Source organism: Bufo gargarizans, chromosome 1, assembly GCF_014858855.1.
Source record: "Bufo gargarizans isolate SCDJY-AF-19 chromosome 1, ASM1485885v1, whole genome shotgun sequence".
Classification (NCBI taxonomy): Eukaryota; Metazoa; Chordata; class Amphibia; order Anura; family Bufonidae; genus Bufo; species Bufo gargarizans.
In genome coordinates, this window is record NC_058080.1 from 571,975,660 (window position 1) to 572,002,169 (window position 26,510).

At 44.3% G+C, this 26,510-nt stretch overlaps 1 protein-coding gene across 1 annotated transcript in view; it reads right to left on the minus strand.

The window, feature by feature from the left end:
• Positions 1 to 25,136, minus strand: part of DDX55 (DEAD-box helicase 55) — a 50,578-nt gene extending 25,442 nt beyond the window's left edge. The window contains exons 1-7 of the mRNA XM_044275691.1: positions 24,995 to 25,136; positions 20,081 to 20,131; positions 19,333 to 19,419; positions 16,974 to 17,065; positions 14,394 to 14,456; positions 13,966 to 14,115; positions 5,872 to 6,061 (exon numbers count right to left, since the gene is read on the minus strand). Of these exons, the coding sequence (XP_044131626.1) occupies positions 5,872 to 6,061; positions 13,966 to 14,115; positions 14,394 to 14,456; positions 16,974 to 17,065; positions 19,333 to 19,419; positions 20,081 to 20,131; positions 24,995 to 25,102 (741 nt within the window). The 5' untranslated portion in view covers positions 25,103 to 25,136. The remainder of the gene's footprint in view (positions 1 to 5,871; positions 6,062 to 13,965; positions 14,116 to 14,393; positions 14,457 to 16,973; positions 17,066 to 19,332; positions 19,420 to 20,080; positions 20,132 to 24,994) is intronic.
• Positions 25,137 to 26,510: the final 1,374 nt, after the last annotated feature.

Sequence of the window (26,510 nt, forward strand, 5' to 3'; positions counted from 1 at the left end):
CCTCAGTCTTATTTCTCCTGCTCAACGCGTTTCCATACAGTGGGGAGCCGGCATTTCATCAGGAGCAGGTGCAGGATTGTTTAGTAAGGCTCCATTCACACGTCCGTGGTATGTTGCGGACCTGCCAATTGCCGATCCGCAACACAACCGCCCAGCACCCTTATAGAATAGGACATGTTCTATCTTTTGCGGAGCTGCGGACCCGAAGATTGGGGCCGCGCTCCGCAAATGCGGATGCGGACAGCACACTGTGTGCTGTCCGCATCCATTCCCTCCCCATAGAGAATACATGGGTCTGCACCCGTTTCGCAAAATAGCGGAACGCATGCGGACCCATTTGCAGATGTGTGAATGGAGCCTAAGTGTACAGCACTAAGATACTGCACAGAGTGGCGTGCAGTTCGGCAGCATGCTAGCACTATGACGGCCGCTTCATTTAGTCATGACTCCGCCCCAGCAGGAGCGGTCTCGGGGAATAGCCAATAGGAGCGCGGGGGTGGGGTGGGGGGTGTAATCATCGTCACCGGCCTGTCATGTAGCGATGCTGGGGAATGTCTGTGTAAGCGGGGGAACTTATCGGCGGCCCCCCTCTGTCACTCATGCAGACATCACATCACTACATGGTGATCAACTAAGCGGAGAGTGTTAATATGATACAAAAAGGTCTAACCATATAACTGTCAGTTTCATGTTATGGCATAATGGGATACAGGTAGGATAATAGGTACTAAGGACATACGCTGGAAACCATCCACAATGGTCCACCAGGTTATATGGATGGAATTACAAATATTATAGGGGGAGGAGAGATAATGGGTAAATTGTCCACACTCGCCTCGCAATTTGCATTCTAAAAATCCACTGGGCTTCTTTACGTAACAAAACATCCACGTCACCACCACGTATAGGTCGCGTGATGTGTTCGATCCCCTGACATTTCACCCCCTCTTTTCCTGTATGGCATTCATTCACGTGCCGTGCTACTGGTGTTTCTGCCTCATTGCGGATGTCCGATAGATGTTCCCCTATCCTTTTTCTAAATTCATGCTTTCTTTTACCGATATATTTGGGCCGCAGCCACATGTAAAGAGCTAAATCATTCCAACTGTTTTGCAATTCACAAAAGGACCTCAGTCCATATGTCGTCCCGGTGGTTGTGCTGTTGAAGTATTTGCCTTTCTGAATATATTTACAGAAGGAACATGTGCTGCATGGGAATGTACCCTTGGCATCATTTCTTAACCATGATTTCAGTGGTTTTGGGGCCTGGTACAAACGGTGAACTAGATGGTCTCTTAAGTTGCGATTACATCGGTAGGTGATTGAGGGACGTTCCGTCAACAAATGCCCAATATCAGGGTCAGATTTTAAAATGCCCCAATAGGACAAAATGATTTCCCTAATCTCCCAATGGGATTTATCATAGGTGCCAATAATTCTACACGTCACATCTTTCTCATCTCTTACTTTAAGGCATAAGAGTTCTTGCCGATTGCTACTCAAAGCATGCAGATACGCATTTTTCACAGTTTCCTGTGGGTAGCCTCGGTTCCTGAACCGGATTTGAAGATCCCGGGCTGCCACCTTTAAATCTGACCAGCTCGGAGCAGTTCCTCCGGGCTATCAGGGACTGCCCTTTTGGAATACCCTTCTTAAAAGGATAACTGTCACATTTAGACCCTAATTTCAATTTTCATATCTGTAGTTACTAATAACATGATATTCCAGAATCAGTTACTATTAGACTGACTTACCCCATATTTAATAAGATTCAGCCCTTAGCAACCAGTCTTCATAAAACTGCAATTTCACTATTCAGTTAAGATGGCCGCCACTGCCCTCACCCTGAGGCTAATCACCCTGCCCTCACCAGCCAGTAACAATAGCCCCCCAAAAGTGTCAGTAACCACAGCCCTCCCCCTAAAGGGTTAATCTCCTGCAGCACAAAGGGGTCCTCTTACCACATGTTGCTTTCATTTATACACTGAGCAGACGGCAGATCTCCCTTCCCTGGTCTGCGCTGCTCCAACTCTGCATTCTCCAGCTCTGCTGAGTGAGAGAGCGTCTGCCAAGTGCAGGGACAGGGAGAAGTGCACACAGCCCAGGCACCGTTATCAGCTGCTGGGGAGGACCTGGCTTTAATCATTTACTTACAGTCCCTGGCTGTCAGTAATCTGACCTTGCACGCAGCCTGCTTCTGCGTGCTCCGTCCTTCAACAGATAGATGGACCATGCCTAGCAACCCCATTTTAAGCACAGGTAAAAGTAGGCAGTACAGGGAACAAAAATGGGAAATTAAGAGGTAATTGAATACACAGTAAAAACTTGAAATAGGGCCATTATTAATCACCACAATTCAATACTCCAAAAAATATATATATACTACAGTTATCCTTTAAGGGCTATTGGATGGCCACTGACGTGTAGAATTATTGGCACCTAAGATAAATCCCATCGGGAGATTAGGGAAGTCATTGCGTCCTAATGACCGCGACCGGCAATAATGCTGAAAGACCCAGGGAATTAAAAGGTGTCGTCTCAATTCAGCAAATGGCATTTATCACGTAGAGAAAGTTAATACCAGGCACTTTCTAATGTATTGTGATTGTCCATATTCCTTCCTTTGCTGGCTGGATTCATTTTTCCATCACATCATACGCTGCACACTATAGGAAAAAGTGCTGGCCAGGACTATGGGAGTGAATATACACTGGCACTTTTTCCTATAGTGTGCAAGCACTGCCACCGCTGATGGATTGCAGGGTGGTTATAACCATGGAAACGAACAGTGTGTAATGCGATTTAAAAATGAATCCAGCCAACAAAAGGAGGCAATATGGATAATCACAGTACATTAGCAAATGGCTTGTACTAGCTTTCTCTACATAATAAATGCTATTTGCTGAAATGAGACTACCTCTTTAAAGCCGAAATTCTTTTTTTGGCCAGTAGCAGCAATGAGCAATTCTGAACAATTAATGGATATAAAAAAAATCCACGATTGTTCAGATTTTTTATTTTTATTGGATTTTGTAGGCTCAAATACAAGCTTTAAAATCCTTAAAAATATAAAAATTATATATATATATATATATATATATATATATATATATATATATATATATATACACACACACATACACGTATATAAAAAATAAAAATATAAAAAAAAGTTTAAATCACCCCTCTTTCCATAGAATAAAAAAAAATACATAAATAACAAAAAATGTAAACATCATGGGTATCACCGCAACTGAATACGCCTGTACTATTAAAATACATTTTCCAATGGCTTAACAGAAAAAGGGGTAAAAAAATATCCAATTTGCCATTTTTCATCTCTTCTCTTACCCCCAATTTTTTAAATAAAATGTGATAAAAAAGTAACTCACTCCAACATGTTATCAATAAAAACTACAGATTGTCCCGCAAAAAATTAGCCACCACACAGCTCAGTAGATATAACTATAAAAAAAAAAAGTTATGGGGGTCAGAATATGGTGATGTAAAAAAGACATACAGTGGGATGCGAAAGTTTGGGCAACCTTGTTAACCTCCCTGGCGGTGTTCCCGAGCGCGACTCGGGGTTAATTTTCGCTGCCAGGAGCGGTAACCCCGAGTCACGCTCGGGGTAACATTGCAGTCCTCCCTCACCTTCTGCCGGCGATCCGGCGATGTCCTCTGCTGTGAGCGCCGGCTGGCATATTACTTCCTGGTTCCGTTCCCTGCGAGCAGCAGCTGCGCATGGGGGCGGAACTGGGCGGGAAATTAAAAAAAATATAAACAGTAAAAGTGACACACACACATAAAATAGGTTATACATTGTAATCTGAGAGGATTACACTGTATAACCTCAGATCTGACATTTTATTACTGTACAGTGCCCCTTGCCTGCAATTTTACTGTAATTTGTGCCCATAAAATAAATTTATAACATAACACCAAATTTCATGCAAAAAATTGTACCACTTTTGGTACAAAATTCCAGACATAATCATACCGCCAGGGAGGTTAATAGTCATGATTTTCCTGTATAAATCGTTGGTTGTTACGATAAAAGATGTCAGTTAAATATATCATATAGGAGAGGCACACTGTGATATTTGAGAAGTGAAATTAAGTTTATTGGATTTACAAAAAGTGTGCTATAATTGTTTAAACAAAATTAGGCAGGTGCATAAATTTGGGCACCGCAAAAAAGAAATGAAATCAATATTTAGTAGATCCTCCTTTTGCAAAAATTACAGCCTCTAAACGCTTCCTGTAGGTTCCAATGAGGGTCTGGATTCTGGTTGAAGGTATTTTGGACCATTCCTCTTTACAAAACATCTTTAGTTCCTTCAGGTTTGATGGCTTCCGAGCATGGACAGCTCTCTTTAAGTCACACCACAGATTTTCAATTATATTCAGGTCTGGGGACTGAGATGGCCATTCCAGACCGTTGTACTTGTTCTTCTGCATAAATGCCTTAGTGGATTTTGAGCAGTGTTTAGGGTCGTTGTCTTGTTGAAAGATCCAGCACCGGCGTAGCTTCAGCTTTGTCACTGATTCCTGGACATTGGTCTCCAGAATCTGCTGATACTGAGTGGAATCCATGCGTCCCTCAACTTTGACAAGATTCCCAGTCCCTGCACTGGCCACACAGCCCCACAGCATGATGGAACCACCACCATATTTTACTGTAGGTAGCAGGTGTTTTTCTTGGAATGCTGTGTTCTTTTTCCTCCATGCATAACGCCCCTTGTTATGGCCAAATAATTCAATTTTAGTTTCATTAGTCCACAGCACCTTATTCCAAAATGAATCTGGCTTGTCCAAATGTGCTTTTGCCCACCTCAAGCGGCACTTTTTGTGCTTTGGGCGGAGAAAAGGCTTCCTCTGCATCGCTCTCGCATACAGCATCTCCTTGTGTAAAGTGCGCCGAATGGTTGAACGATGCACAGTGACTCCATCTGCAGCAAGATGATGTTGTAGGTCTTTGGTGCTGGTCTATGGGTTGACTCTGACTGTTCTCACCATTCGTCGCTTCTGTCTATCCGAGATTTTTCTTGGTCTGCCACTTCGAGCTTTAACTTGAACTGAGCCTGTGGTCTTCTATTTCCTCAATATGTTCCTAACTGTGGAAACAGACAGCTGAAATCTCTGAGACAGGTTTCTGTATCCTTCCCCTAAACCATGATGGTGAACAATCTTTGTCTTCGGGTCATTTGAGAGTTGTTTTTAGACCCCCATGTTGCTACTCTTCAGAGAAAATTAAGAGGAGGGAAACTTACAATTGACTCCCTTAAATACTCTTTCTCATAATTGGATTCACCTGTGTATGTACGTCAGTGGTCACTGAGCTTACCAAGCCAATTTGAGTTCCAATAATTAGTTCTAAAGGTTTTGGAACCAATAAAATGACAACAGTGCCCAAATTTATGCACCTGCCTAATTTTGTTTAAACAATTATAGCACACTTTCTGTAAATCCAATAAACTTCATTTCACTTCTCAAATATCACTGTGTGTGTCTCCTATATGATATATTTAACTGACATTTTTTATCGTAACAACCAACAATTTATACAGGAAAATCATAACGATTAAGAAGGTTGCCCAAATTTTTGCATCCCACTGTATATGGATTTTTTTTCCTGCTTCCCACTACACTGTATGCCATATTAAATGGTGGCATTAGAATATACAACTTTTCCCGCCAAAAAATAAGCCCTCATACAGCTAAGTGAACGGAAAAATAAAAAAAGTTATGGCTCAAGGTAGATAGGGAAGAAAAATGAAAATGCAAATACGAAGAAAACCTCCGATATCCTAAGGGTTAATGTTATCAGTTATGTTAGTCAGGAATGACAACTGTTATTTACAAGCTTACCATAAAATAATTCTGAAGTCGTGTTGGCGTTTTCTGGGTGCTGGTGGCCGCCACTCCTTTCTCCTTTACTGCGATACGTACTGGATTCCTAAGCCCAGCTCGGACCAGATTCTCTACTTCCTGAGTTTGGGTGGCAGAGAACAGACCGGTCCTTCGTTGCTTGGGCAGAAAGCCCAATATTGTGTTTATGCTAAGGGCGAGAAAGTAGATGGAGCATTTGTAAATATTTCTCTGAGCAGCAATATCAATATGGAAGACACCTTTTTGGCCCTTAAAGTGTCCTCCGATCTGACATCAGGCATGGAAAGATGAAACTGCATGGTGGCAGTACAGTTACCAAGGCCACCATATGATACCCAGTGAATACTGTACACAAATCCTATTCTAATAATTAGGATCCAAACACAAAATACGGAAACCATGGACAAGAATAGGACATGTTGTATTTTTTGTTGAGGGGCTGTGTTACGTGTGTGCTGTCCGGATCTTTGGCTGCCCCATTGAGATGAATGGGTCTGTTTCTGATCCATAAAAAACAAGGACTGGATGCGGAGTGAAACTGCGTGCATGATGCCTTATTTGATTTCTTCAATAAACAGAGATTGAACACATAGACCCAGACACACTACTTGCTGTGTGTCACGTACGGGAACCGCCCTGTCACATGACCCCAGAGTGTGACTGCCAAGGGTCAATCTATTTCACTCAATCCCACGCACCCCTACACACAGGCCTCAGATTGAGCCTCAATCACACCCTGACAAAGCCTTTCATGCACCCCAACAGGCTGCCACCATCTAAGACCATTAAATCAATACACCGATAGTAAACCCCACAGCGCCCCACTCACAAGCAGGCTCACAGTAGCACAGGCCACACTTATAGCAAATACACGGTAACGCAAACCGCACTCATACACTTAAAAAATGGAGGTTACTGGGCTCGTTCAGGGCTAGGGATTGACAGATATAGATTTGTTACGGTGTTTACCACATAGGAGATTTTTTTATTTATATTTTAATCGTTTGGACTTTTCGGACTTTGCAATATGTGATATATTTATTTATTGTTTATATGTAAAATTGGGAAAGGGGGCGATTTATACTTAATATTTTGTTTTTTTTACTTTTTATTTAATAACTATTTCCCCCTTAGGGGCTAGAACCTGGGATATTTTAATCCCTTGTCCTATTCACCCTAATAGAGCTCTATCAGGGTGAATAGAACTTCACACTCTCCCTGCTGCCCTGTGCATAGTACACACAGCAGCAGGGAGATTACCGTGGCAGCCAGGGCTTCAGTAGCGTCCTGGCTGCCATGGTAACCGATCGGAGCACCAGGATTAGGGTCCATTCACGCGTCCGTAGTGTATTGCGGATCCGCAATACACCCGGCCGGCACCCCCATAGAACTGCCTATTATTGTACGCAATTTCGGACAAGAATAGGACATGTTCTATTTTTTTCAGGAGCCGCGGACCAGAAGATTGGGGGCACGCTTTCAGAAATGCGGATGCGGACAGCACACTGTGTGCTGTCCGCGTCCATTCCTGCCCCATAGAGAATGAATGGGTCCGCACCCGTTTCGCAATTTGCGGAACGGATGTTGACCCATTCTACAGACGTGTGAATGGACCCTTACACTGCTAGGACTCCGATCAGAAGCTGCCACTGCCACCAATGGAGGGGAGGGGACCCTGTGGCCACTGCCACAAGTGATTTTAATACTGGGGGGATGAAGGGGTGCACTACGCCATCAATGTTTTTATTACTGGGGAGGGCGCACTGCACCACCAATGATAATTAACGTTTAATGCAGAATCATATAGCCGGCACCCTACCTCTGAGAGGGAGCTGCGATAAGCCAATTTTTTATCTAAGAAGGTGCTGAGGGGAGATATTTGCACTTTTACAGTGATAAGGTCAAAGACCTTTATTCAAACCAGATTGTAACAATTCATATATTTGAGGTATGTCGGGAATTTTATTTTTTTGTTTAGAGTAGGACAGGAAGGCTTTCCAGGTTCTTAAATACATTTTTGAGGCAATTGGTTTACGACTCGGCATAAGAGTGGAAATTACCTCATCTGACAATCCTTTATTTATTTATTTTTTTAAGGCTGATCGTTCAACTTCCAGGCCGTCAGGTTGAGCTATTTTAGTCCTGGATGATAAATTGGACCCTGATGGAGAAGGTCTGGGATTTGTGGCAAGGTCCAGAACACCCCCGCAGATAGTTTGAGTAGCAGGGGAAACCAGGCCCTTCTTGGCCAAAACGGTGTAATGAGGATCACCTGAGACTGTTCCTCCTCTATTTTTATAAGCGTCCTTGGCATTAGACTGAAAGGAAGGAATGCATACAGAAGAGTGTTTGGCCAAGGCTGGGATAGGGCATCTATCCAAAGTGGCTGATCTTGCTGGGAGAGGGAGCAAAATTTTTCGGTCTGCCTGTTGTACCCTGTGGCGAACAGATCCAAGCCCGGATTTCCCCACTTTTCGCAGATCTTGCGGAACACCTGGGGATTTAAAGACCATTCCCCTTCCTTCAAGGTTGTTCGAGTGAGGAAATCTGCTACAAAATTTTGTTCTCCCTTGACATGGACTGCGGATAAGGACAGAAGATTTCTCTCTGCCCAGAGAAATATGTTGCGAGCTACGGCTGCTAGGGAGCGGCTTCTGGTTCCGCCCTGCCTGTTGAGGTAAGCGACCGCTGTGGTGTTGTCCGATAACAATTTTACGTGTTTTGAGGATAAGGGCATGTGTAGAGAAGTTATGACTTTGTAAATGGCCGTAAGCTCTTTTAGATTTGAAGAGGCTTTTAACATATCCGGGGCCCATCTGCCCTGTAATATCTTCCCATTTGCATGGCCTCCCCATCCTGATCCGCTGGAATTTGTGGTGATTATCATGTGATCTTTTTGTCTCCATTAAACCCCTGTGTTTAGTTTTTTTCCTACTTTCCGCCACATGAGGGATTACATGTTTTTTATAATTTTTTTTTTTTTTACAGAATTTGGGATGTAAATCTTCTTTTCTAGGGCAAAGATTGTTCCGTCCCACGAGGAAAGAAGGAAGGACTGAAGCACTCGAGTATGGTTCTGAGCCCATCTGACTGATTGTGGAAGTGAGAAGGCCCATACTGTCATAATGTTCCTGAGAGAGGCAGTCCTTAGACTGCAGAAACAGGAGAATTCCAGTAACAACTTGGTCCTCTTTTCTGTGGGTAGAAAGGACATTAGTAGATGAGAGTCCAATAGAACCCCAAGGAAGATCTTTCTTCTGTCTGGGGACAGATCTGATTTTTTTAAGTTTATAATCCACCCCAAAGTGGTTAAACAGTCCTGAACCAGGGAGAGATAGAGTCTGAGGAGTTCTTCTGAGCGAGATGCTATTAAGAAGTCATCCAGATATGGTATTATAATTTTTTGGAGATTTAGGCGTTTCAGGACGTTGGACATGATCTTGGAAAACACTCTTGGGGCTGAAGAGAGACCGAACGGAAGGGCTCTGAATTGGAAGTGGTACAAATTTTCTCCCATAAAAACAGCGATTCCTAAATATTTTTGATGGGGTGGATATACTGGAACAAGGTAGTAGGCGCCCTGTAAATCTATTGTTGCCATGAAACAATCTTGAGGGAGCAGATTTACGGTAGATTTTATGGTTTCCATCTTGAACTTTTTGTATATAAATCGACCTGTTTAGGGATTTTAGATTTATTATCAACCCAAAAGGACCCGTTTGGTTTCGGTACTAAAAAGATTGGAGAATAGAACCCCCTTCCGTATTAATCTTTTGGGACAGGAAGGAGTACCTTCTTTTCTATTAAGGAGGAGATTTCTGATTCTATACAAAGTTGTTTTTGTAGAGGAGACAGCTATTTGTTTATTGTGAACTGATTTAACAGAGGGAATAAAAAATCCAGTTTTAATCCTTTCTTTGGCCCCTTTCACACGGGCGAGTTTTCCACGCGGGTGCAATGCGCGAGTTGAACGCATTGTACCCGCACTGAATCCAGAACCCATTCATTTCTATGGGGCTGTGCACATGAGCAGTGATTTTCACGCATCACTTGTGCGTTGCATGAAAATCGCAGCAAGCTCTATTTTGTGCATTTTCACGCAACGCAGGCCCCATAGAAGTGAATGGGGCTGCGTGAAAATCGCAAGCATCCGCAAGCAAGTGCGGATGCGGTGCGATTTTCACGCATGGTTGCTAGGAGACGATCGGGATGGGGACCCGATCTTTAGTATTTCCCCTTATAACATGGTTATAAGGGAAAATATTAGCATTCTTAGTACAGAATGCATAGTACAATAGGGCTGGAGGGGTTAAAAATTTTTTTATTTTTTTTTAACTCGCCTTAATCCACTTGTTTGCGCAGCCGGCATCTCTTCTGTCTTCATCTGTGAGGAATAGGACCTTTGATGACGTCACTACGCTCATCACATGATCCATCACCATGGTGATGGATCATGTGATGGACCATGTGATGAACGCAGTGACGTCATCAAAAGGTCCTATTCCTCACAGATGAAGACAGAAGAGATGCCGGCTGCGCGAACAAGTGAATTAAGGAGAGTTAAATTATTATTTATTTTTTACCCCTCCAGCCCTATTGTACTATGCATTCTGTACTAAGAATGCTATTATTTTCCCTTATAACCATGTTATAAGGGGAAATAATACAATCTACACAACCTTGAACCCAAACCTGAACTTCTGTGAAGAAGTTCGGGTCTGGGTACCACATTCAGTTTTTTATCACGCACGTGCAAAACGCATTGCACCCGCGCGATAAAAACTGAACAACGGAACGCAATCGCAGTCAAAACTGACTGCAATTGGGTACCTACTCGCACGGGTTTGCCGCAACGCATCCGGACCTTATCCGGACACGCTCATGTGAAAGAGGCCTTAGAGTGTTTATTACCCACGGGGAGGCATGGATTTGTTCCCAAGCAGGAACGAAGCATGTTAACCTGCCTCCTACCTGACTTCTGGCGTCATTGGGTGGGGCGAGAAAAACTTTTGGGGTTAAGTAAGAACCCTCTACCCCTGCCTTTGGAAGATTGCCACTTTCTGGAGCCCTCTTTCTTTTTGGGGTCCACTCTGGCTTTTCTTTGGTTCTGAAAGGACCGTCTCTGATGAAAGTACCTATTTTCTAGGGGGAATCCTTTCTTTTTATCAGACGCCTTTTCAGGGATGTCATCTAACCCAGAACCAAATAATCTGTCCCCCTCACAGGGGATGGAACACAGGCGACTATTTGAGCCTGCGTCCCCTGACCAGGGTCGAAGCCAAATTGTTCTTCGGGCCGCGTTTGAAAGTGCAGCTGATCTAGCGGAAAGTTTGACTAAGTTAGCAGAGGCGTCCGCTAGAAAGTTTGAAGCTTTTTTTTTTTTTTTTTTTTTTAACATGGGTAGGGATGCAAAGATTTCTTCCCTAGGGGTACCCGCAGCAATGTGTTCTTCCAGCTGATTAAGCCAGATCGATAGAGTACAAGTAGAGGCAATGCTAGGGCGTAGCATGGCCGTATTAGTTTCCCAAGCCTTTTTCAGTACACTTTTTTATCCATGGTATCCCGTAAAAGACCCATATCTTCAAACGGGAGAGAAGATTTTTTGGAGGTGCTGGCAACCGATGCATCTACTTTAGGCGTTTTGTCCCATAAATTAGTTTCGGACTCTTCAAAGGGGTATTTCCTTTTAAAAGAGTTTGTGACCGTTGTTCTTTTTTCTGGGTCTTTCCACTCCTTTGATATTAGAGATCTTATGTTGTTATAGATTGGGAATACCCTTCTACGCCTTTCTCCCAGACCCTGAAACATATGGTCTTGAATTGAATGTGACTCTTTAACATCTTCTATCTGCATAGTAGCACGGATGGTTTTTAGGAGACCGTCAGTTTCTTCTGGGAGAAATAAGGGCCTGCCTGAGCCATCATCAGAAGAGGCCGAATCGGATTCAGAAACCAACTCTCCCTCATCAAGATCAAAAGGCAATTCAGAGGTATGGGATTTCTGGGATGTGGATGGTTGTGGAGATTGAGATGCAATTTTTAAGTCCACAGCCGTATTAACCTCCTCCTTAATAAATCGCTCTCATGGACTCTAGGAGGGAGGGCGACTCCTCAGAAACAACCTTTTCTGTGCATTTCTGGCACAAGGGTTTTTGGATTTCTTGCAAATGGCGCATTTTCTGCGTCCTGCTTCCCCACTAGTTGGCTTGGGAGTCATGGTCTCAGTGCCCTAAAAAAGAGAAAATAAAGGGCAGTAGTACCATGAACCAGATACTTGCACTTAGGCCACCACCTCACCAGAGTGAAACATTTTTCCTATAACAAAACTTCCCCAATAGTGATTCAAACAACAGGGTTAGATTGTACAGTAGCAGGTAGCATAATCATCCCCCAGGGAAGGAGGCTTACCGAGCTGAGGGCAGAGGCAGCGGGATCACCAGGCTTTCTAGCGGCGGCCTCTACTGGAGCGAGCATGGCAGTAAGTGTGAGCTGGATGGCCGGCTTCATCGCAAATGCCGGCATCTTAGCCCCGCTCTTATTCCCGGAAGTACGCCGAAATCTTGCGAGATTCTCTTGCCCAAGGAGAATCTCGCCTGGTGACGACATAGATCCTGTGAGATTTCTCTCTTCTCATGGGAAAAATCGCGAGCCCGGGGATGCCTGCACACAGGTCTTACTCCGAGGGACGGAAAAGGGAGGCACGCGCGTCCCCGGGAGACCCGTCCCCTGCACCAGCCCTCCTACAGCGTGGGGAACGAAAACAGGCTGAGCGAGAGGAGAATCTTCCTGGCGCTGCAGGAGCGGCTCCTACGTATCCCAAGGACAGGAAACAACAACTGGATAGGTAAGGGGGAGGAGGCCTTTTAAACCATGTGCTCCTGCGTGGTTTCCTGTCCTGAGGGCGGGGACACCCTCTTGTCAGTGCCGTTGTGGAGGTGCCAGGGAAAATAAAAGGATAAAAAGCTGAAAAGTTCTTACTCAACGAATTGTGTGGTCAGAGTTCCTTCTGGTTTCCGGGGACAGGAGGAAAGTGGAACACAACCCAATGTTGATCGGATCCCCAAATTGTGTCAAAGAAATGTTCCCAATAGTTTATTTTTATCCCCATTCGGCAGAGGGTGGAGCTGAGAGGAGTCTCCCTCCTATTCTGTCGCAGCCCTGTGCACGCTCCACCTCTCTTACTCAGCTTGCAGATATGAAATATTATTAAAACATGGCTTCCCGCCCACACTAATGGATATTCGGGACCAGACATGTTTTAATCATGTGCATTATATCCGGCTGATCATTTTGATACACACATGACCGGTGTGCTTGTCCCAGAAGGTGAGATACTGGTTATGTGGGAATGCTGGCTGTCATGGATGTTTAGACCCCCTACGATGCCCACATCACGCGGAATGCAATGATCACAATTATTAATACTCGGGTTGTACCAGAGATGAGTCATTGCTTAGGAGATATTTTCTTCATCCTCTGGCACTGTATTTGAAAAGCTTCTAGACCCCTGCTGGGTGAGGTCCATGCTTTCTGAGGGGCAGTTTTTTTAACATTCAGGTGATAAAGTGAGTTCCTCCAAGGTCAGTGCATATTCCACCTGCAGGCCCAGACGGAAAGGCACATACAATAACAGAATGGCATGAACATATATGGAATCACACGACAGGTATAAAACATACACAGATAATAAAAGTTATGAGAATTGTTGTCCATTTCTCACACAGTTGTGGGCCTCCTTGCCTGATGTCAGATTGGGTGGATGAATTACACTAGAGGAACAGTATCTACATTTTCAGGAGCAGCAATTAAATAAAATCGTAAGATTATAGGGCAAATGCAAGAAATAATAATTCAGAAATCCAACACTTCTGAAGCCTAGTTAAATGGCTGCCATTCTATGAACTGTCACTACCAACAAAGGCTCACAGCATTCCCACTCATGAGAAATCTCCATTAAAGGTAATACATTTTACTGTGTGTATGTACAATGTAGTCGTACGCTGTCATTATATTAGACTGTAGCGTCTTATTCCAAGAGACAGATCAGAATCTATAAATATAAAACATCCAGCACCTTGCTTCAAACCCCAAATCCAGAAGTCTGTCTGCTTCATCCAAAATCAGAACGTCCAGGGTCTTCACAGCAGTCACCAAATCCAGCCCATCTGCCTGTCTCCGAAACATATCTTCCAACCTCCCTGGAGTAGCCACAATAATGTTTCCACTATTGAGAACAAGGATAATTGTAATGAATAGGAGTACTGTACAGGTAAAGAAAGTTCAGGCAAATTCAAAGGCTCACTCCCAAAAAGCCATGTGCCTGAGGATAGATCATCAATATAAAAAGGCGGACATCCCCTTTTAATGCTTGGCATATGAACTAAAAGTACTTTTCTCTCCAGAATGAAGCAATGGATCGCTAAATGAAGGGCATCATTACATTGGGCTGAGCTAGGCCTATAAGTCCAGCACATCTTTAGAATACAAAACACGTCTACTTACCCGTGTTCTTGAAATTTCTTCACATCTTCAACAGGATTACTTCCACCAATAAGGAGGATCTGACTGAAAGAGCAAAACCCAGAATTTAAATTCTACATTACTTACTGCTATTTTATTTATTTATTTATTTTTTAAAACTTATATACAATGTATTATAAACAGTACGCTGAAATACAAATATGGGTATATTTTATCAATTTAATTTAATTTAATTTAATGTTTCTGTGTGTCGTTAAAAGATATCGACAGTATCCCCCATAACAGTGACCTCTACAGCACCCCACCCCTTTACAGTGAACTCCACAGTTCCCCCACCCTTTAATACTGCCCTCCCCCCCCCACAGTCACAGCATGTCAAATGTCGCAGTGCAACACCAGAGACTATCATTATAAAAACTGTCGCGCGACACATGTAGCAGCGTAGTTGTGCCCTATGTGTCGTGTGACTTATTGTCATCCTGTAGCCCTAGCCTACAGCTGACCTACAGCAGTGAAGAAAAATGGCTGGGTTGCTATGCAAACCTGGAGTAAAACTGTGTGTATGTGGAGACTAAGGGCCTGCGAGCTTCTATTGGCTGATAAGGGACATGTGACCGTGTGTATGGCAGTTTGGATATGAAGAGAAAGACTTGCAGGCTTGTATAGGCTAATGTAGGTCATTTTTGGGGAATATCTCAGGAACGGTACGTCCTAGAGAGCTGTGATAATTTTGTATATAGGTAAAAAAGATTCATATCTAAAAAAAAAAGTCAACATGTTTTGGTTCAAAAGATTTACTAATACTGACTAAAAGTAATTGTGACCATGTAAACTTAGGCAGTATTAAAGGGGTATTCCAGTAATTTGAAGTTACTCCTTATACACAGAAAAAGGGGTAAATATTAGATTGGTAGGCGCCATTCTACTGGGATGCCCACTGATCAGGACAATGGGGGAACCCATACCGCGCAGGGTGACCCCAAAGTGAACAGAGTGACATGCTGAGCATGCGTAGTAGCGCTACTCCATTCATCTCTGTGAGACTCCCGGAGATGGCGCTTGGCTATTTCCATCAGGTCCCACAGAGATGAATGGAAATAGGGCTGGTCACAGGGGGCAGCCCTGCAGAATGGCCCGACAGAGCTAAAAACCTTTTAATGGTATGTAACTGACACAGACTTTGGCCATGGAAGCCACATAAATGAGTTGAACCCATTTAACGATATTGCCTTGAGGCAGGCGATTAAAAAGTGAATCGAATGCCTTCACGGCCCCAAGGAAGCTAGTGCCCAAGGAATGCTGTTCTCTTACCCATTTGAAGCAGTTTTTAAACCCAGACTTGCTCGGCATAAAGTCAGCTTGGTTGGGGTAATAAGCGATACAATCACTTCATTCAACTTTCTGTTAAGGCTAATGATATGATGTATATCATATAAGACCCTAACTCATACCCTCAATTTCCCCAAAATTGGTACAATAATAAAAAATAAAAAAATTCTCAGCAGTACCGAGCCTTACTTCTGCAAAAAAAATATTAAAAAGGTGTTATCTTAAGAAGACAGACCTCCTCCTGCAGTCCCAGCAATCATCATCAGCTACATATACCCTGGCTGCTGCCTCAGAGGGGGATGTAGTACTGCTTAGTGTCTACGCAAATTAAATATGTAATACATGGTCAAGATAATAACAAATGCTTGAAAGAATATTAGAACCATAAGAAAGATGTCCAATAAGGCTGCTTTCACACTAGCGTTCGGGTTTCCGTTCGTGAGCTCCGTTTGAAGGAGCTCACGAGCGGACCCGAACGCAGCCGTCCAGCCCTGATGCAGTCTGAATGGAGGCGGATCCGCTCAGACTGCATCAGTCTGGCGGCGTTCAGCCTCCGCTCCGCTCGCCTCCGCACGGACAGGCGGACAGCTGAACGCTGCTTGCAGCGTTCGGGTGTCCGCCTGGCCGTTCGGAGGCGTGCGGATCCGTGCGGATCCGTCCAGACTTTCAATGTAAGTCAATGGGGACGGATCCGTTTGAAGATGCCACAATGTGGCTCAATCTTCAAGCGGATCCGTCCCCCATTGACTTTACATTGAAAGTCTGGACGGATCCGTCCCAGGCTATTTTCACACTTAGCTTTTTTTTGCTAATATAATGCAGACGGATCCGTTCTGAACGGAGCCTCCGTCTGCATTATTATGAGCGGATCCGTTCAGAACGGATCCGCCCGAACGCTAGTGTGAAAGTAGCCTTAGATGTATTATAACCCCTTTTTCCACTGCATGGAACCATACTCCACTTTGCCCAGTTTTTCCACTAGGCCAAAATTGCAGCTAATACTTGTTTGGTACTGCACACCCAAGGAGGTTCCAAGCAAGCCAAGCCGGTGGCATGAAAGTCACGTGACCACATTGCTGACCACCAAATGGGCTGAGAAAATCGACAGGGCACTGCAACCAGCTATATTAGGGGGATATTATATCCACAGTGAAAAACAAACTACCAGCTACCAAAATGGAGTAGTGGCAAAAGGAGTAGGATGGAGCCAGTGCCATGAGGTGGAAAAGTGCCTCTAGGCAAGAGAAAAACCCCTGAAGAATTAGGACTTACCAGAACTGTGGGAAATGTTTGGTGAAAAGGGAGAGCACTTCGTTAATCTGTATTGCAAGTTCCCGGGTTGGAGTGATAATTATTGCACCAACCTACGTGATCGTAAAAAGAAAAAGTATTAACACCGTATACAGCATAATAAGCAGCTCTGGTTGGATCCACATTAAGGGTACGATGCGGGTTACATGCGTTTTTTTTTCCGTGCAGAAAAACCAGAGCGTAATGCAGTACCAGCAAAGTGAATGAGATTTGCCAAATCCTATGTACACTCTGCGTATTGTTTAAATGCGGAAATCTGCAGCATAGCAATGGTTTGTGCTATTCGACACCTTTTATATAGTGGTTGTCCCCATAGACTTCAATGAGGTTATTAACAGAAACAGAAAATACTCACCAAAAAACAGCATAAAAAAAAAAAACACGTGATAAATAGTGCTAATTTGTGTGCAGATTTAAGCCAGATTTTTTGCATACAAATATGTCACACGTGCAGGTAGCCTAAAGGGAACCTGTCAGCTCCTAAGGCCACCTGCACACAAGTTCGGTTGCACGCACATAAGATCCGCACGAATTGCCATGTGGATTTTTGTGCGTTTCAGCAGCATATCTGCACCAAAATCCACAATGTCTAATTGCGGATTTGATGCAGTTTTCCATTGAAAAGGGCGAAGTCCGCAGCTAAAAACCACAAATGTAATTGACATAATTGCTATTTAATTTGAAAAAATCCGCTAAGTGTACATAACATTAGTGTAATCTCATACACTTTGCTGGTACTGTAATTCACTGCACAAATTCCACAACGTGTGCATGTGGCCTAAGGGACTCCTAAGTGCTTCAGCACACAGACCCGCGAGTAGAAAGACAGTGAATACAGAGATAATAATGACTTATTCCGAGGAATTGCTCCTGGCTGGGGTTGGGTGCTGCAGAGTAGTGGGACAGAATATGCAGGCCCGCAGTACTACGGGATTTTATTAAGAATTGGTGCAACACATTTTGGTATAGTACTGTTATGCAAAGAAGTATCTCCTAAGAAAAGAGTACCATCTCACTAGCGCCACCTTGTGGAAGTAGCTACCTATGACTTAAAATCTGGCTTTTTAACAAACCTTGGGATATGACAAGGAAAAATGCCGAGCCAAATATCCATCTGCAGACAGCTAATTTGGGTTGCCTGTCTCTCATTAGTACAGAGTAGGATTCTGGCTGGCTGAGCGCACTGCCTTGGATGCAGACTTACAGCACGTTCGTGTGCATGAGCCCTGTTTTGCGGTCTGCAAACTGCGGATCCACAAAACACGGATGCCACCCATGTGCGTTCCGCAATTTGCAGAACGGGCTACCCATTATAGAAATGCCTATTCTTGTACACAAAACGGAGAAGGATAGGGCATGTTCTATCTTTTTATCACGGGGACACAAAACAGAGCAACGGATGTGGATAGCATACGGAGTGCTGTCCGCATCTTTTGTGTCCCCACTGAAGTGAATGGGCTCGGACACGGACCCAAACCCTGTTCGTGTGCATGAGCTCTTAAGCAGAGCACTGTCTTTAACAAGACCAAGGGGCACATTTATTAAGACCAGCGTTTTAGGAATTCTGTCACCTGGGTTTTGCCTATAGAGCTGCGGACATGCGCTGCCAGATTGCCGCTAGCACGTCCGCAATATACAGTCCCCATAACTGTGTGCTTTTATTTAGGCAAAAAAAAACCGATACATATATATATATATATATATATGTATGTAAGTAAATTAGGCTAGTAAGGAGCCCAAGGGGCTGTTACTAATGTTTCTGGAGCCCAGCCACCCCCACTGTGAAGGAGCCCAGCACCGCCTGCATCCTCCGAATCTCCTCTTTGCTCCCCGAGGTCACCAAGTTAGAGCACCGCAATCTCTCAGCTAGCGCATGCGCAGTTCGTTCCCTGAGGCTGATGCCAGCACAGGGAAGGAACACTATGCCGGCACTGACATGCCGCGAGATTATGACGCTCTAACATGGTGACCTTATATTAGGATTCTATTAACAGCTTCAGGTCAGGAATGAAGACGGAAGAGTGAAGGATGTCATAGATGGTAGGTAGTACTCACATGTTAGGCTACTTTCTCATTAGGGTTTTCAATTCCGCTATTGAGATCCATCATAGGACATAGATATAATACAACCGGATCAGTCATAGCTATAGAAGACATAATACAACCGGATCTATTCATGACGGATGCATGCGGTTGTATTATTGTAACAGAAGCATTTTTGCAGATCTGTGACTGATCCGCAAAAAACGCTAATGTGAAAGTAGCCTTAGACACACCATTCCTGCGCTAAGCAAGATCCATGAACTAACAATGATATTACCTGATGCTTCTTTAGTTTTCCTTCTCTTCTCAAAAGTATTTCTAACAATGGGATCACAAAGGCCAGAGTCTTCCCACTTCCAGTAATCTGGGACCAAAATACGATTTAGAACAAACACTTATCAAACAGAACTGACAACTGTAAGGCTCTGTTCACACTTCGTCCAAATGCATCAGTATGGTCCCATGCATCCAGCATAAGCCAAAAGAGCTTCCTTTTAGGATAGGATATATATATATACTGTATAGGAAAGTGCAGAGTAGACTGCCGTACTTTCCTATAAGGCCTCTTGCACACGACCGTATGGCTTTTTCTGTATTTTGCGGTCCGTTTTTCACGTATCCGTTATTTTTTTTGTTTCCGTTCCGTATTTCAACAAAAAAAATCTCCATATGGTTTCCGTATGCGATCCGTCGATCGCAAACAGAAACATAAAATTTTTAATCATTAATGTAGTATGTTTTTTTTTGTGGAACCATTGAAATGAATGGTTCCGCAAACGGAATGCGCAAAAACGGAAAAAACATTTTTCGTTTGCAAGAGGCCTAAAGATGGTTACAGTAAAAGAAAGAAGAAAGTCAGTACACGTTTTTTCCATACGCCAACAGATGCCTATGCACTGGGATCCATCAGAGGTTTCAGTTTCAATTAGGTGTAAATCAGAGAACATTTCTTACATAGACATTCTCACTAACAAGAAACAAAGTGTGAACAGGGTCCATGGTGTAAGGAAGGTTGCGATACTCACAGCTTCTGCAGCGATATCTTTGTTGCTCATAAATAGCGGGATGGTTGCGGCCTGCATGACAGGTACATAATAGGATCAGGGTACAGTCTGGGAATGCCATTTTACAAGTTAGAATTCAGATTTGCTTTTTACATTATTTTTAAATACAGACTATGCAGGCGCTGATTATGTGGAGGGCACTCGGCTGCCAGTGGTTACCGTGGGGGGCACCTGTACTGTCTGGCAGAGGTGTTGCTGGCACTATCATTTATAGATGGGTCTGGTAGCACTGCCTACTGGAGGTAGATCCCGTACTTGAAGGTAGTGTTATGCAGCAACGCAGGAGGAGTGGGTGGAGGATAGGAGTAGTAGTTTTGGCTCCTGAGCGCCATGCTGTGACTGGAGTTTGCACCCTTTCTTTCCTCTGGGTACACCCTGATACTGTGGCTCCTGCCTGGTGTTGGTTGGGGTGCTTTCATGTTAGATGACTTGCTGGGTGCAAGACAGGACCAATGGATAGTGGAGACAATGATCAGGCTTAATAGTTGCTATAAATAAAGTCTAAGTGGATAATAGCGGTACGGGTAGCAGTACAAATAGCAGCAAAGAACAAGTCCACAGTAGGATTCACAGTGCAATATTCTTTCAACAGCAGCGTAGGGACAGCAACAATGATGGTGGTTATAGTACTCCCCCTTTCTTTACCAAAAAAAAAAACACTTAGCAGCAGAATCACGGGCTTGCAAGAAGGTTCCGACTGAGGTCTCATGCAACGACTGTATTTTTTGTCCACATTTAATCCACATTTTTTGCGATCGGATGTGGACCCATTCATTTCAAAGCAGCTGTCCATTCTTCAGCCCCGCAAAAAAAGATAGAACATGTCCTATTCTAAAATAGCAGCATGCACAAGCGCCGGGATCCGCGATTTTGTGGACCGCAAAACGTATACGGTCATGTGCATGAGGCCTAAGTCTTCCGCAGTTCCTGAACTGAGGGGTGTGGAAATTTAGAAACAGGAGGCCAATCCTTCTTAAAGTATGGAGGCTGCCTGGTCACCAATTGTTATCCTCAGGATAGGTCATCAGTAGTGTTGAGCGAACTTGTGTTTTAAGTTCAGCGTCTAAAGTTCGGGTTATCGAAGTATCCAGTTATGGATTCTAAATTCCATTATGGTCCGTGGTAGCGGAATCCATAACGGGACACTTCGATAACATGAACCCGAACTTCAGATGCCGAACTTAAAACACAAGTTCGCTCAACACTAGTCATTAGTATCTGATCGGAGATCCGGCACACAGGTCCCACGCCGATCAGCTGTTTAAGGAGGTCACAATGCTCCGAAGAGCGCCACGGCCTTCTCGCAGCTTACCCTAGGCCAGTGATGTCACGTTCACCGGTCACAAGGCCTAGGCGCAGCTCAGCTCTATAGAAGTGAACGGCGTTGAGCGGCGATACAAAGCACAGCCACTAAACAATGTGGTAAGCTGTGATTGGGGGGTGCCGAAGCCTTCGCAAACAGCTGATGCGTGGGGGACAGCAGCTAAGGATGATCTGTCCTGAGGCAAGGTCATCAGTATAAGAAAAAAGTCAGAAAACCCCTTGTGCATGTACAAAGCAAATTGCAGCATTTAAAGCAATAACCGCTGCATTAACTTTGTCAATGGTAATTAAAGGGATATTCCGGTTAGAGAAAAGTATCCCCTGTCCACAGGATAGGGGATAACTATTAGATACGTTTTCAGCCCTATCGCTGGGACCCCCACCGATCAAGAGAACAGATCCCGTGGAGACCCCCTGAAATGGACCGAGTGACTGGTCCGAAATGCGCACCGCCACTCTATTCATTTTGAGCGGGAATGCCTGAGATAGCTAAGGGTACTTTCACACTTGCGTTAAAGTTTTCCGGTATTGAGTACCGTCCTAGGGGCTCAATACCAGAAAAAAACGCTTCAGTTTTGTCCCAATGCATTCTGAATGGAAAGCAATCATTTCAGTATGCATCAGGGTGTCTTCAGTTCAGTCACTTTTACGGTATTTGGACAGAGAAAATACCGCTGCATGTTGAGGTATTTTCTCCGGCCAAAACTCCGGAACACTTGCCTATTGAAATGCAAATTAATGCCGGATACGGTACCAAATGTTCCGGAAAACCGGATCCCGTTTCCCGGTCTGCGAATGCGCAGACCTTTAACCTCTGAAGGACGGGGTTCATTTTCACCTTAAGGACCAGGTCATTTTTTGCTAATCTGACCAGTGTCACTTTATGTGGTGATAACTTTAAAACGCTTTAATTTATCCAGGCCGTTCTGAGATTGTTTTTTCGTCACATATTGTACTTCATGACACTGGTAAAATGGAGTAAAAAAAATATGTCATTTTTATTTATAAAAAAAAAAAAAAAAAAAAATGTACGAAAAATTAGCAAGTTTCAATTTCTCTACTTCTATAATACATAGTAATACCTATAAAAATAGTTATTACTTTGCATTCCCCATATGTCTACTTCATGTTTAGATCATTTTGGGAATGACATTTTATTTTTTGGGGATGTTACAAGGCTTAGAAATTTTCAAAAACCCACTTTTTAAGGACCAGTTCAGGTCAGAAGTCACTTTGCGAGGCTTACATAATAGAAACCACCCAAAAATGACCCCATTCTATAAACTACACCCCTCAAAGTATTTAAAGCTAATTTTACAAACGTTGTTAACCCTTTAGGTGTTCCACAAGAGTTAATGGCAAAACGAGATAAAATTTCAGAATTTCAATTTTTAGGGCAAATTTACATTTTAATCCATTTTTTCCAGTAACAAAGCAAGGGTTAACAGCCAAACAAAACTCAATATTTATGGCTCTGATTCTGCAGTTTACAGAAACACCCCATATGTGGTCGCAAACTTCTGTACGGGCACACGGCAGGGCACAGAATAATAGGAACGCCATTTGGTTTTTGGAAGGCAGATTTTGCTGGATTGGTTTTTAGACACCATGTCCCATTTGAAGCCCCCTGATACACCCTTAGAATAGAAACCCCAAAAATGTGATCCCATTTTGGAATTTTTAAATCAGTGATAAATGTTTTTTTTATTTTACCCTTTTTTCACTTTTTTTTTTTACTTTTTTTTGACCCAGACCCATTTGGTTCTTGAAGATCCAGTGGGTCTGATGTCTGTATAATACAATACAGTACACTATATAGTGTACTGTATTTTCACTTTACACTTAGTCTGATCAGACTTCTGCCTTTAGCAGAAGTCTGATCAGCACCATGGACAGCCAGAAGCCTGTGAAGGCGTCCTGTTGCCATGGTAACCATCACTCGCTGCCACAACAGAGCAGCGGGTGATGGGGGGGCCTCCTCCCTCTGTGATCCCGTTAAGAATCGGGGCTCCCTCCCTGTTAACCTCTTCCATACAGCGGTCCCTAAGGGGTTAAACGGCTGACAGCATTGACCCAGGGTGTCTGCTGATTGATTTCAGCAGGCACCCAGTTCCGATCACCGCCCGGTGAACGGAACTACACAGGGCGTACAGGTACGCCTTGTGTCCTTAAAGGGAACCTGTCACCGGGATTTTGTGTATAGAGCCGATGACATGGGCTGCTAGATGGCCACTAGCACATCTGCAATACCCAGTCCCCATAGCTCTGTGTGCTTTTATTGTGTAAAAAAAACGATTTGATACATATGCAAATTAACCTGAGATGAGTCCTGTACGTGAGATGTGTCAGGGACAGGACTCCTCTCAGAGTAATTTGCATATGTATCAAATCGTTTTTTTTACACAATAAAAGCACACAGAGCTATGGGGACTGGGTATTGCAGATGTGCTAGTGGCCATCTAGCAGCCCATGTCCTCGGCTCTATACCCAAAATCCAGGTGACAGGTTCCCTTTAAGTACCAGGAAATCAGGGCAAGAGGTTAAAAATTTAAAATAAATAGCGGATCCATTTTTCTGGATGACACTGGAGAGACGGATCCGGTGTTTCAATGTATTTGTCAGACGGATCCGCATCCGGATCCAGAAACAAATGCTATCCGTTTGCACACAGATTTCCGGATCCTGCAGGCAGTTCCAGCAACGGAACTGCCTGCCAGTGTTTCAACAAAAAACCTTACCCCTCGTCACTTCCGGTGACGCGGCCGCACCGAACATGACGAAGATCAGCTGGAGGAGGGGGTGTGCGACTCAGCGCAAGCGCACTACCACGGGTAAAGTAAGGTAAAATTACAGGGAGCGATGCCGGAGAAGCAGCCACCAAATGCGCATGCGCAGGGAGAGACCAACCTGATCGAAGCCATTCAGCAATGCATCTGAAACGCTGTGCGCACGCGTGGACACAGCGCTTCAGATGCATTGCTGTGCTGGCTGGCTTCGATCAGGTCGGTCTCTCCCTGCGCATGCGCATTTGGCAGCCGCTTCTCCCGCATCGCTCCATGTAATTTTACCTTACCCGTGGTAGTGCGCTTGCGCTGAGGCGCACACCCCCTCCTCCAGCTGATCTTCATCATGTCCGATGCGGCCGCGTCACCGGAAGCGACGAGGGGTAAGGGATTTTCATGGGGTAAGGTTTTTTGTTAGAACACCGGTATCCAACAACGCAGTGTGAAAGTATTAGTACAGCGCTCCACTATCTCCGGAACTCCCATAGAAATGAATGAAGCAGCAGCAGACATTTCTGACCAGGAGCTCCATCCACTTCCGGGGGCTCCACTAGGTACGGGGCCCTGTGCTCACGATCAGTGGGGGTCCTAGCCCTTTAACACTTTGCAGTTGTCCTTCCGGGGTACTGCAGTTACATTTAAAAAACAAAAATACTTAAATAAATAAGTCGCCACATGTCCCATGTGCAGCCTCCAGTGTCATCTGTGAGGAGCACATCAGCCCCACGGCCCGATCACAGACAAGATGGAGGGCGGGCAGCAGCAATACCTGCACCGGCGTCATGTGGGTGAAGCGCAGCTCCCTCAGAGTCTGGCGGATCTGGTCATTCAGCCTCTCCGGCAAAGAGTCCCAAGTCCCTTCTGTAACGTTCTCCATCTTCCTGCAACCCCAGCCTCGCACGTGAGGCCAGTGCACCCGGTTAAAGAGTCCCCTTGGAAAACTGAGAGCAACAAACAGGTTCCGGACATATTACAAATAAAGAGTAAAACCGCGGCGGAAATAAATAGAAAGTGGGAATGTGGCATTGTTATTCATCCTAAACTAGATTTATAAAGCAATTCAAATATTCTGTGCTGTTCCACTGTAATTACACGTTTACAGAATACAGGGAGGCGCCATCCATGAGGCAGTTAAGTGCCTGCAGGGGGCGCCATGTTCATAATGCTGCCAGTTATCTGTAATTCGCAGTAGTTCTGTAGTAGAGAAATGTAATAACTATGTCATTAGATACAAACCTCCCAACCTTTGCAAAGCCAATATCAGTGGCGCACATAGCGTCTAATGATTCTAGTACACTAAACCAGGGATGCTCAACCTTGCATTTTTCCCGCATGGTTGCTAAGAGATGTTTGTATACATTCATTTTTTTATCACACGCGTGCATTAAATCGCATTGCACCCGCGTGATAAAAACTGAACGCATCCGCAACGCATCCGCAACGCATCCGCAACGCATCCGGACATGCTCGTCTGCAAGGGGCCTTAGTGTTCCCGTTTATAATAGTGCTCCGGTGCAATAAAGAAGCCCTTGTAATTTAAATAAAATAAAAAAGTAACACTCACCTAGCCCCATTTCCCCGATGAAAGAAGCACATCATCCCCGAGACTTGTGCTCTGTCCTGCTCCGCACAGCAGGCTCGATGACGTCACCTCATCTGCTGCCTGCTGAGATGTGTACAGGCCGGGAATGGTATAGCAGACAGCCAACAAAATCCAAGACATCCCCTCTAGACCTGGGATGATGATCTAGCTATCTATCTATGGCTTAGTTCACAAATATTTTTTTGGCATACAGTGGTCGTATATATGCAAATGCAGTTGCTAGGTACGGGTGGATAATCTGTATTTGTCGTGACGCCAATTGCAGCGTGCGCAGGGTGCTATCCCAGGGCCCTTCCAAGGTGTTATAACGCACGTCCCAGATTAGGAAGTCCAGAGTGGTGTAATGGCCTATGGTGTCTCTGTAGGGTACTGATAATTGTGTCACAGTGTCTCCTACCTGGGTACGGCCGGACTCCTGGCTCACTTGCAATAAATTTGAGTGTAGTGATAGTAGGATTAATAGAGGAACTTTGCAGAATAAATGATGTCCAGACCTATAGATGAAGTTCAAACGTTGCTTTACTTGAAATAACTTGCATCCAAACAGTATACAACTTTGGTGTCTTGGTCCCAGCAGGTTTTGGCAATGATTGGCAGGAGTGAGTACTTCTGCTTTAAATGTGGAGCTTGCAGGATAAAACGTCTGCTTGGTAGCTCTGTAACTGTGGCAGGATAAGCTTCT